This window comes from Ursus arctos, unplaced genomic scaffold, assembly GCF_023065955.2.
Source record: "Ursus arctos isolate Adak ecotype North America unplaced genomic scaffold, UrsArc2.0 scaffold_31, whole genome shotgun sequence".
NCBI lineage: Eukaryota > Metazoa > Chordata > Mammalia > Carnivora > Ursidae > Ursus > Ursus arctos.
The window spans coordinates 23,718,287-23,731,644 of record NW_026622997.1 but is presented as its reverse complement, the minus strand read 5'-3'; the positions used below and the strand labels follow the sequence as shown (position 1 = coordinate 23,731,644).

Genomic DNA, 13,358 nt, shown 5'->3' with positions numbered 1-13,358 from the left:
TTGCATTCTGAAACCCTCCGCTGACTCGGGCAGGGGGGTGCTGGCAAACTGAAAGCACTTGAGATGCCTCTCCCCCCTCCCCAAGTCAGCTCATTCCTTACTCATCAACCAGGGTCTCTTCCTCGAGACCCCTCTCAGTGGAGGGGAGAGGGTCAGCTCATTTCACAGCTTCCACCAAAAGCTCTCTCAGCTAGTGGTTCTCAGCTCCAGTTCTCAGCTGCGGCTGTACATCAGAGTCACCTGTATTCTAGAAAGTGCTGGGCTCCCCGTCCACAGAAAGTGTGGTGTGATTGTCAGGAATGGGACACAGACATCAGTCTGGTTTTGGTGTTATAATTGCCAAGTGACTAAAGTGAACAGCCAGATTGAGAACACCAATCTCTTCGAGATCAACATTAGGCCCTAAAGACCAAGCACGCCCTCCTTCTCTTACGATTTATGACATATATTAGCATATTGGAAACAACAGAAGTTCTGCCAGAGAGTCTGCTCTAATTTGTTCAAGTTAGCTTTCCCCAAAGGTGACCAATGAGCCCTTTCATCCATAATTCCTGTTATAAATCCAGCTTTAATGGAACACGGCCACACCCATTCATTTATGTATTGTCTGTGGCTGCTTTCATGCTTCGAGGGCAGAAAGGAACAGTTCCAACAGAGGCCTTCGGGTCCACCACGCCTAAAACACTTACTATCCAGCCCTTTCGAGAAAACGTCTGCCACACCTGGACTGGTGTTAAGGAACACGGGAAATCTCCCATGGTCCTAAGGCTCACGTGAGGCCACTCTGCTTTTTATGAAAGGCCTACATTCCTACCTGTTTTCCGCTCACTGCAAGTGAGTGGTCCCTCAGAGCTCCTTCCCAGGAAAGCACACTCCGCCTCCCAGCACCAAGCCACCCGGCGCTGAGCTGTGTCTGCGAGCATCTGCGCTTAGCTCCGCTGACTTTGTGGATCCTGTGGCATGATGGGTCCGTCCTAGGATATCAGTAAAGTCTAAGAGGGGTTATTTTGGGGGTCTGGGAAATACTCAAAATTTCTTCCATATTGCTTCTCTGCTTTACGCCACCTCGGCTCACAAAGTGTTTCATGGGCACGCTCTCCTTGCGCAGAGCGGGGAAAACCTGTGCACCAGGGAGATACCAATGTAAGCCGGCCAATGCAGGCGGGATTCTAAAGGTTCTGAGGCCAGGCCTCTGAGGTAAGGGGCTCACTGAACAGGGCCTCATCTCTACTAAAACCACGGTGGCTCGGCTTTTACTTTTCAAATTTCATTTGAAGAAAGGATTTCCTTTATTACTTAAAAAAAAGAAAAAAAGAAAAAAGAAAAAGACTTGAACACCACTGTCTGAGAAACTCAGAGATCTGAATAGGCAAAGGCCAGGTAAATTATACTCTGCTTTGCCAAGGACAGATTTAACTAGCATTCTCTGAAATCAAAGTGATTAATCTCAGCTTATTTAAATCGAATATCTGACACCTAATTATTTAGGCATCACGTTCCCCTATCAAGTTATATGTATTATGCACATCACATTTATTTAGCTCTCCCATTAAAACTTTTTTGAAAAGTTACAATTTAACATTATATTTGGGGTTTTTTAAAGAATCAACAGAAGAAAAGGCCATGTAGAGACTATATCTTGAATTTCTATATATGACCAGCTAAAAGCATTTTAAGTGTATTATTCAATGTCTCTTATGAAAGGAAAAGAATTTTTCTTAGTGTCTACAGCCTCAAAACATTTCCCTGCCTCAGTATAAACTATATATTTCCTTTTACACACTCATCTCTAAGTATATAAATCACTATATTTCCTTATTCTTCTGTAGAGCCAGGATTCACCAGTTTGTAAAATTATCTTCCCTCTTTGCAAACACAATACAACATTTTATACAGCTTTTATTTTCAGGGTCCATTACATGCACAATCCTTGAATATAAGCTGCCTAAAATCCTCCTTGGAAGTTGACAATGTATAAATAAACACATAAATCAACATTATTAATCCTATAGAAGAAAGAAATTTCTTTATATCAACATAGCACAAATGAAAGATAAAGGAGTAAAAGAGACATTTAAATAACTGCCATATAAATTAACAGGATGCAATTATTGGTCTCCTTTCTAATCTCAGATCCAAATCAGTATATAGCAATCACTGCTGACACTGATGAGTCAAATGGGCCTCGATATAAACTGTAAAACTCAACAATCAAATTTCATACAAAATCCAAAAATTCCGAAAATCAAATGCTGCTCATATTCTTTCCTACATAAAAGGTCAGGAGGTAATGTTTTCCAGTTGCATTTCATAATTAATTTTACACACAACGGACAGTATCTTTACAAGTCTCAAATAAAACGGAAATCATTTTTTTTATTTCAACATTAATACTAAAATCACTAAACACCAAGAAATTTTCTCCCTGCTTCGAATATCTCATCTTAATTTATTTACCTTTCCATAACCGGTTTATGCCACTTATCCTGCTAGGGTTTTTCAGATTTATGAGGGAGAGAAAAAGTAGCAACACACAAATGAGATCTAGAAAAGCACACAATCGCTATAAAAATAGCTCATCCATCATTTCTACATTTTGATTCCAGAGACAGCAGTGAAAGGTGTTGTTTCCACACCACTCACCCAGCACACTTAAAAAGGTTTGCTCCATCACTTATACAACTGAAACTGATTGATTAGCCGCTAGAGAAAAATCAATACAAATATCCTAGAAAACACTAGCTTGTAAATTCATTCTGGCCCCAACAAAGTCCTGGTCACAACTTGACATGTTTTTCTAAATATCTAAAATGCAACCATGTCAAACCCCAGTCCCCAAACACCGTGATGCCCAGGAATTTTTAACACCTAAATCTCAGCAGAAGTGAGGAGGTGAGGGGAAATGTTTCCCCACAGGCTGTTAGAACAATGAGAGGAGAAGCTCAAGTTACCTGATAAATCTTATATTCAGAAATGGCCACAGAAATGATAAACACGTTGAGATGGTGAAAATGTCAAGGGGACTGGGTTGAGAGAAAAAGAAAAAAACAAAAATGAAAACAAAGCTAGGAAACCAACTAAATATAAACTAAATGTACACACACACACACACACACACACACACACACATGTATTATTTGTAAAAGGCAAAATAAGTTCCTATTTAAAAATATAAATAATTTTGACTTTAAAACTATCCTTTCAAAATTTAATGAGCTCTTTTTCTCATTTTTTGGCAGCTGAATGTACAGTCAGTATATTTTTGGTGCTTTGGGAATCCACTGTACATTCAGAATGATTTCATGATTATTTCAGAATCTCTTCTGAATGCTCCCTTGCCTTTGGGTCAGCCCTTAGTCTCTTCATTCATTAGACTACTAAGAAATAAAGTTTTAGGAATATAAAATGTTTCATAGATATGCTATTCAGAAAGAAATTGTGCTCTTATTGTATCATATGACAGGCAATCGGGGTTCTATCCCCATTCTACACCTGGTTCAGAGTTTTTAAAAGTCATTTGGTATTTCTGACACACAGTCATCAAAAACTTCAAGAAAAAGAAAGGAAATTTACTTTTCAGGATGGGAAATTTAACTTCCACTGACAGAGTGGCTTTCATACTAAAATTTATTGGCAGCATATTTAGGATTTTCATCTTAAAGTAGCCTTTCAAAAAACCATACTGTTTATTATTAATTATAGGGCCATTTAATAATAATGGTGTCATACAGAATTTAAGCGGTTCTAGCTCAAAGAATATTCCTAACACCTGAATTATTAAGGAACCAAATATGCAAAAGTCACAGGGATAAGAGAGAATTCTTCTATTATATTTTCCTTCATAATTATTCTTCACAATTTTAAAGCTCACGTACAGAAAGTCTGTAAGATCGGTAATATCCCAATGTCTTTGGCAGAAAAAAAGATAATGAACTACTCAATGTCTTTAAAATGTGAGCTATCCACGGGTACTTCCTATAGTAGAAAAAGAATATAAGGCCATTCTCAGCATGAATTTGCTTTTCTCAAACTAAGAGAATGAAAGGTAACGGTCACACTAAATAGTTTCTATCTATGGAGGCATTTTTCCTAAAACATGTTTCAGCAGCAAAAGAAAATCTGTTCTTTGACTCTAGTCATTAATGTCTGTTACAGATGTTTCAATATTCTCACTCAAAATTAGACTTCTTGGATTCACTTTAAATTCCTTCAGTTTAAGTAGCACGTCTTCTTCACTAGGAGAACACAGCCAATAACTTCCTGTACGTTATCTCGAATTCTAACAACAAACAATACTAAATGTCACAGTAACGAGAAAACCATGGCCTGAAGGGGGCCAAGTACCTTCTTCAGACCCTGGTGGCTGGTCAGCAGCAGAACACTGTTTCAACTTCAAACTCTCCTATGGCAAAGAGCATCGAATACCTAACGACTTAAGAGTTTTCCTAACCACCCTGGCTTGTCTAGGAAGTTATGACCTCAATATTTTAGGAACACTCCCATACATCAATCAAATGAGCTCACCAGTCCAGTCCAAAAAGTAGCATTCAGTTTCAGCTCTAATATACAGATAACAAGACAACAGAAAGATGTTACATGGCAAACATTTCATGGCTGGGAATAGAAAGGCAATACACCTACCTACACACACATACACAAACACACACTTGTGATGATGAAAGCAATACTAAATAAATCTCTTCGAAGGCTGTCTCTATGGACAAACACCACATCACTGCTAACCTCTGATACATTCTTCGTAAGGCTCACCTTAACTGGCCCAACCCACTGGGCTATGATGATGCTAAGTGACAATAAAGTCTGACCGAAGTCACACCCTGTACTTCTATTGCTCAGAGGGCATTTCTAAAGATAAATAAGATAAATCAGAGAACTGAGTTGGATACCTTTAGAAAAATTCTATGATTCGTTTATAAAAGCTATGATTATTCTTTTCTGGTTTTTACCTCAAGTCAAATGTGATACATGATTGTGTCTAATTAAGGAGGGCCTGTGATGTAATGAGCACTGGGTGTTATATAAGACTGCTGGATCACTGAACTCTACTTCTGGAACTAATAATACACTATACGTTAATTAATTGAAATTAAATAAAAGTCAATCAATCAATCATTGTGTCCATACTAAGTCATGAAGCAATCACATCAAAATGTTAGGATAGGTTATAGGTGAAGATAGATATAAGGGAGCCAAGAGAATATCTTCACTTCCTTCGTGGTGATTTATCAATTTTAGATCTTTAAAATAAATTTTCACAGTAAAGTGAGATTTTTAAGAGTTATATTTAGCTGCGGATAGAAATGCATAACGTTGGAAAAGTACTTTGAAAGAACTAATTCATACTCCTACCAATCTGCAGTGTTTGGTGGATAGATCTTAGAGTTTTAATATCCCCATTTTCTGACAGATATATGGAAAAATAAACACCAATTTAGAATGCCAGCAAAGGCATCATTTTTCAAATAGATTAGGTTTCTGTGCAAATTTATGCCCTTTCTGAACACGCCTTAACATAGTCATGTTGTACAAAAGACAATCACTCAGACTGTTCTTCAGATTAGATAATTACCTGGCTCTAAAACAGAACACTGGCAGGAGTCAATGAGCTGCCTTTTATTTCTTGTTCAATATAAGTTGAATGGGAATGAAGGAAGGGACTGAACTAAGAATGTAAAAATAGAAAAAAATTGTTGGGAAGTGTTAATAAATCAATCAAGGGTAGTTTTCTATTATAAAGAGTTGATAAAAGCTTTACATAGCTTAAATAAAGAAACGTGTTCAGAATTCATACTTTCATTTCTAGGGTGTGAAGTACTGAAAGTAGCACTTAAAGTCACTTCCTAAAAGGAAAAGTACATCGCCAATAACTATTAACCCACAAGATTATGAGACAATAGATTATACCATGTTGGGTATAAAGACACACCAATGTTATACACACATACTATAAACAGAGACAAAAGAGGAAGTTTATGGTTTAAGCAGTTATGTGTCAACACAACTGTGACTCACATTAAAGATAAGTCTTATGCTGAGAGATACCTAAACAATCACATTTTCCAGCAAGTGATGATTCAGACGTAGCTGGACACACACACAAAGGAATAATTCTCATTAGAACTCTCTACCCATACCACTCTTTGCTGGTCCAACGTTCTGCAGATAAAGAGGGTTATCTGTATTGACTGATAGTAAAATCTACCTTTTTCAAGACTCCTGGAAACATTTATTCACTCTACATTCCAAATGGCCCAAAAATTAGCAAAGGAAGAGGTAGAAATCTTGAAAAATACTTCACTCAGTCCACAAAAGTCTTAACACATCAGACGGTCACGGATTTCATTTTTATGTTTTATTTTTTGTCTTTTCTATGAAGTGAAAATGGGTGATAAAGTTCAAAATACATCAGAAGAAAATGGAAGAGTGGTAAAAGAAGAGCAATGTGAATACTAGAACCTGGTTCACTGAATCTGGCAACATTTCTGCTATATAGGCTAAAATACTTATGAACTCTTCAGAAAGCTAAAGCAGCATGTATTTAAAGTGACAGGTTATTTAGAAGACTATTATAATTTATTAAGAAGACTAAAATCGCACATAATTCTAGAAACTCTTACCTTGAAAAGACTGTTTGGCTCTTTCTACTAGTTCGTCAATTGGGTAACTGGCCAAATTTCCTCTGGCGTGTTTAGTTTTGCAGTAGGTACAAGCGTTGAGACACCTGTTCAAATGATAGCAATAAACTAGCCTCAAATTTTTTAAAAAAGATAGTATACACTTAACATGGAAAAAAACCTAAAACTTACACCAAGATGTTATTTTAGTAACACGTGCCACTTTATATGAGAAATACTAATAAACCGATATCTATCATACTTCATACTTGTTTTATTTCCAGAAGGCACAGAAATTTAAATTTGCAATTCTTTTAAGTTTCAACTATTCAAAAATGATTGCACAAATCACATAGTATTATCTTCAAATGAACATTATCGATGAGGAACAAAGTTTATAAATGCTTATAATGATTAATCAGAAGAAATTCAACATCCACATTTTTTTTAAACCACTGACATTGCTTGGCCATTGTAAAAATAGAAATTTAGTATTGCTTATGTATACTGTATTATTTAGAAATAATAAAGCACATTCATTTAACTTTTAACTAATGATATAAGAATAAATAGGCAACATAGAATTCTCGTAAAAAAATATACACCCTTAAAAATTTTCAGATAACATTTTTACACTCCTGAAATCAGAAAAAATATATTAAAACAAGTCCAATGAATACTCCCTAGGATTATATTAGAGAAAGTAAACAAGGAGAATGACATTAGTTTTGAAAAATAAAAAAATAGATTACCCAACAGTCTGTAGACATGATAAAGAATTATCTTCGAAAAACTAAAACACTGGCTCTACTCTCATAATTTTAAAATATAATTTAAACAAATTTTCTTATTATAAAAGAAATAGTTACAACATAACAGAACAGTCCTATGCCAAAAGGTCCCAACAACACCAAACAAAACCAAACAAGAAAAAAACTCTTCATTGATTCAACTGGTATAATGAACAGCAAGATTTTAAAACACCATCATTATACAAATGCTTTAAAATTTCAAAATAAGGAGAAAAAATGAACTTTTAATAATTGAACCTGACCAATGTGTAATTTTGTTAATATGTGACTAAGAGATACATACGAATCACTGTTTCAGTGGCCAAATATGCAATGCTTAATTTCTTTCTTTCTTTTTTTTTTTTTTTAAGATTTTGAATCATTTGAGAGAAAGAGAGTGAGAGAGAGAGCAGGAGCAGGAGAGGCAGAGTGAGAAACAGACACCCCGCTGAGCAGGGAGCCCAACGAGAGGCTCAATCCCAGGACTCTGAGATCATGACCTGAGCTGAAGGCAGACGCTTAACTGACTGAGGCACCCGGATGTCCTGCCATGCTTCATTTCTGATCATTTTTGCATGGCACTCTTAAGTAACACATATATTTTGAAATGATTTTTACAATTTATCCAACTACATAATCTTAAAAAACTAACATTCTTGGGGCGCCTGGGTGGCACAGCGGTTAAGCGTCTGCCTTCAGCTCAGGGTGTGATCCCGGCGTTATGGGATAGAGCCCCACATCAGGCTCCTCCGCTAGGAGCCTGCTTCTTCCTCTCCCACTCCCCCTGCTTGTGTTTCCTCTCTCGCTGGCTGTTTCTATCTCTGTTAAATAAATAAATAAAATATTAAAAAAAAAAAACTAACATTCTTTTCTTCCTAAGCCCTTAACATTTTTTTTTAAGATAAAACACAGATTGTGGCCTCTCTCTTATGAGCACAAATTCTAGTCTCCCAGTTGCTATAGGTCTTCTCTTTTCAATTTCCATGAGAAGGGAAAAGAGAAGACGGTTGCTGGCTTTTCCTGGGAGAGTAACGCACTTTTGTTTAGTCTTGACTGAGCATCACTTTCCTGGATGTTTTATACACAGGATCTCCTCATTCATCACTCTAGAGTTCAGTGTTACTATCCCCATCTTACAGATGAATCTACTTCAAACATGTCTGATAATCAACTGATACCACAGAAATACAATGAGACATAAGATTCTACTATTAACAACTATATAGCATATATAGTTGCTATACAACAATCTGGAAGAAATCTAGAAGAAATGGACAATCTAGAAAAAAATGCTCCAATTCCTAGAAACATACAACTATGTTGTAGCTGAGATTCAAATCTAGGCCTGCCAAATTTCAAACTTCATGCTATTTCTCTAACAATCTGACTCCCCAGAATAAATGTGTGTCAAACATCCTACCTACATACAGATGCAAATAATAAATTAGTCAATCATCTGACATGAGATACAAGTATTCAAAGATATGGCCAGTACTTATCATCCTACATATGAAGTTAGTTGTCTGAAACATGTGTCTCTCTCTTTTAGTCTTTGGAAATCTAAGACTAAGCTGCTTTTCCATCCACTAGCCCAAACCAGCCATTTCATCCTTCTTTACAAATTCTGCTTTTCATTTTTTTGATGGCTCTGGGGCAAAATGTGTCGTCATTTCATTTGATATACCGTATCTTTTTAAATTCTGCTCTCTCTGCCCTTCTCACGTGGCACCATGGTAACGTTCAATGCAGCAAGCCCTACCATTCCTTCACCTATGATATCCCTTTATGACGGGTAAATCAGCACTCTTGGGTAAATCAGCACTCTTGCAGAGAATCTGCTCTCTTTGCCTCCTGAAACTACTTCACGTCTCCTGACCCCTTTCGCTTATTTCTATTGCCAATGGAGAGATCCATAAATTAATTGCACAATCTTAATAAAAGCTACTACTATTTCTGACTTGGGCTATTTCTTAAAAGTAACTGTCTTGAGGGACGCCAGCCTGAAGAAGGGGAAGGAAAACAGAAGTAAAGGGAAATGTGTATTTGAAACATTTATAACATCAATGATGAACACATGTATTAAAGTATTAAAAGAGCGTCTATACCTAGTAAGTGATTGGTAACTGTCAGCCACTGGTTGTTTAATGTGACTGTTCTAAACAATTCTGTAAAGAAATAATTATGCATTATCATGTTGTAGGTTGTACCTAACTTTATGGAACAGATGTGCTGCTGATGGGTTGGCTTAAACCAACTGTGGAAACCAAATCATATTTTCCTACTGGCTCACTTAACAAAGGTGGGAATGTATCCCCCATGGAAAACTCACTCATGAAAATCCACTAGAACATTTTAATAAAAAAAGTTGATATTTGGAAACATTTGTAATAATCAAAATAAGCCAGTAAGTATAAATATTACATTAAGAACTCAAAATATTCTTCACTAAACTGCTCCCCTGGGGTTAATTAGGATTGCTGATGTGATATGTTTTTGAAGTTCTAAACTCTTTATTGTATAAGATAGGATCATCCTTATCTGCAGTTATCCAAATATATTCTTTTGATAAAGTGAAAATTTCTATAAGGCGCTATTTTCTTCAAGCATGTTATAACAGCACTATCTCAAGCATTAAATCTGCTATGCCTTACACTTAAAAAAGAGAGAGATCTGTTATGATACATAAGAAAAATGTGCACAACAAAATCAGAGAAGAAAGAATGAGTTTTTGATGATATTTGGGTTAAAAACAATTTTCTCAATCACTGGGAAGCATAATGACCAATCATTTCCAAACGACAAGCTTCCAATAAAATAAAGGGATTCATCACAGAAACCTTTACTAGATACTTTCAGTTATCTGTGAACAATTAAATAATTGTCTGGGAGTAAGAACATCAAGCCAACTTCTTCAACCGTCAGAAAACAAAAGATCTTTGAAGGCTGGCTGTTGCAAGCCAAAACAAAAACGAGCTGCCTGTGAAACTCCAAGGAAGATGGAAAATCCTGAAGAGCCCTCAACTGTCCCAACAGAATAATAAAGCGAGCACGCCACACCTACTGCTGCTTGGTGTAAGGGTGTCATAGGGCCACAGGCCAAGGAGGAACGAAACACCTCAAACGCAGAGACAGATTCGGCATTCAATTCAGCAGTAGAACTCTTAAGTCTTAAAAAGCATCTGTGGCAGAATATTTTTAAGTTACGGAAACCAAAGAGATGAAATAACAATTTTCACAAATTAAAATATTTCAAAGGGCTCAAATGCATAACAAAATGTCAAATTTAATACCTAAACCACAGAAAGCAAACGAAAACTAAAAGTTTTAACATATTCAGTTTTTTTCTTTTAAAGAGCATCTTTAAATATCACAAGTTCTGAAATAATTTAAAAATCAGAGTTATACTTTTATGGGGGAGGAAAAAAAGCCTATGTGACTCAGAATTCTGTTTCTCTCTGCATTTTAGGATCAAAAATACATTTAATATGCAAAAAAATTATTGTGGACTCAGACATTAACACTTCAAACTAGTATATTCAGTTTCATTCATATAATTCAATCCTTATTTACTTTTAATCAACTGACAAAGTACAGTACTCCTCAAAGCTTCAACTTTACAAAATAATAAGCCCTTTATAGAGCTAAACCTTACAAAAATCATGCTGTGGGCCAGTCACATTCTCCCATATTGAAGTAAAATGAAGCAAACCAAAAAGAAAAAAGGAAAAAAAAAAAAAAAAACCACCTCAGGAAACAAAAGGTTCCCACAGGGTAGGTTGTGCCAGACTTGACTGTTAAATATAGCCTATTGTGAGCCCTCATGTTGGTTTTAAAAGTATTTCCAGGAAAATTATAAAACCTTTTGATCTTTTAAACAAATGTAAAAGATACTCCTATCAGCAGGATCTGATTAGATCTTCAAATGATAAGATAATACCCATTTGCCAAGATCAAAATCCTGAACAAGCAAAGGAAAATTGACACCCTTAAAAACTCACAAAATACAGTCCCAAAACCTTACATTCTCTAAGCTTCCTGCGGCCAGGAACCCTCCCACCTAAACTGAATCTCTCCACCAGGTTACTGACTCCATCTTCTGTCCCCAACTCCAAAATCTATTTCTAACAATTATGGTCTCTCTCTTCAACTGCTACCTTTCTGAAATTGCTTTTCCTTTTGAAAAAGAAAGGGAGGGAGGGAAGGAGGGAGGGAGCTTAGCAGCAGCTGAACTTTCTCGTACTCACACTGAATTCAAAAACAACTGCAGCTACATTATCTCTTATTCTACCTCCATTAGCTACTGGGGGGACATCCTTTGCTTCAAACTGATGTTCCCACATATTTAAGCTGTATATCCTTATTTCCCATTCCCTTTAAAACAATTACCCTTATCATCACCACCCATTAATCTATGTAAAAAGCACCACAACCTTTAAAATCACCTGGTTTGGGTGGGGGTGGGGATGGGAAGAGGGTTACTAACAATAATAAAAGGTGGTTGCTCAATGCTGGACACTCAGTCAGGCATTCTGCATGGTTTCATTCATCCTCACAGAAATCTTGATATCAGTATTTTTGTCACTAATTTTCATAGAGGAAACTGAAGTTGAAAAAGATTAAGAAATTTACCCAAATCTTTTTTTTTTTTTTTTTTTTTTTTAAGTAAACTCTACCCAACATGAGGCTCGAACTTGGGACCCTGAGATCAAGAGTCGCATGCTCTTCCAACTGAGCCAGCCAGGAGTCCCCAAAGATGAATCTACCTTATCTGAAACTCCTGTATCACTGATTGTACTTTACCTCTCTTAAGATGCAACTTACTTTCTATAAGAACACATGATGGGTGGGGAGGATCCTAGGTGGAGGGGGGATTGGGAAGCTCCAGGAAAGGGTGTCCTCACCTTGAGAATAACTGCAGAATCTATCTGATGTAACAGCTTTGGAACTCTGGTGTCTGCTAACAGCTTGCAACTTCCAGGGGAAGATCTGGATGGCAACTTTCGGGTAATTTCAGCTCTTAGCACACAGGAGCAGCTACCCGTCCTGCCCATGCCTTACCCCCAGCCATGTAGCAAGGCAGCTGTACATGTGTTCTGAGAGCAGCTTACACACAGCATGTGGGCGCTAGGGTGGGCAAAAAGAACGCTGCCCTCAAAATATCAGGAATGATGCTCTGAGTGCCGCTTCTTAACACAGAGGCTCAAAATAAAGACGTGACAGCCATTGTAGCACCTCCCCACACTGTTAAAAGTCTCAACCTCTCTAGCTGAAGTGACTGTCGGAAGATTTAAAGGGCCAGCATCCCTCCTCTTCCCTTCATGTTTCACTTTCTTCCCTTTGGAGAGCCCAGATAGTAAAGATTAGCACACTCAAAAACAACTGCACATACGAGCAAAATTACACAGTGACCACACACGCCCAGAAAAAGGATCAAAAAAAGACCCGAGAAGATCTTAAATTCATACCTCAGGCTGATCCTCACCACAAACAAAGCATATAACAATTAAAATAAACGATAACAAAACCCAGCAAAACCTGTGAAGGGGGAGAATCTGATTTCCCGAGTTACCAGATTATTAGATTCAAATATCAGGTGTGGTGGGAAAAATCACAAGACATACAAAGAAACAGGAAAGTATGGCCCAAAGGAAAAAAATGTAAGTCAATAGAAACTGTCCCCCAAAAAGACCTATGGCAGATTATACTAGACAAAGACTTTAAAACAACTGTCTTAAAGATGTTCAAAGAACAAAAAATATGCAAAAATCAAGAGAACAAAGGATGAAAAATGAAAATAAAAGAGCAGAAAGCATAAAAAAAAAGAAATTCTGGAGCTGAGGAGTACAAGAAGCAAAATGAACAATTCGCTAGAGGGATTCAGCTTCCACAATCAAAAGATGTGGGGATGAGCTGTAAAGGAGCACAGGTTTTA

The 13,358-nt window shown here is 36.8% G+C and overlaps 1 protein-coding gene across 13 annotated transcripts in view; it reads right to left on the bottom strand.

The window, feature by feature from the left end:
- Positions 1 to 13,358, bottom strand: part of CDKAL1 (CDK5 regulatory subunit associated protein 1 like 1) — an 811,149-nt gene that overhangs the window by 516,436 nt on the left and 281,355 nt on the right. For all 13 annotated transcript variants that reach the window (XR_007191477.2, XR_007191478.2, XR_007191476.2 and 10 more), the window contains one exon: positions 6,639 to 6,742. Coding sequence is in view for 10 of the 13 variants with exons in the window: in XM_048225746.2 (XP_048081703.1) it covers positions 6,639 to 6,742 (104 nt within the window). In the remaining 3 variants the exon portion in view is untranslated. The remainder of the gene's footprint in view (positions 1 to 6,638; positions 6,743 to 13,358) is intronic.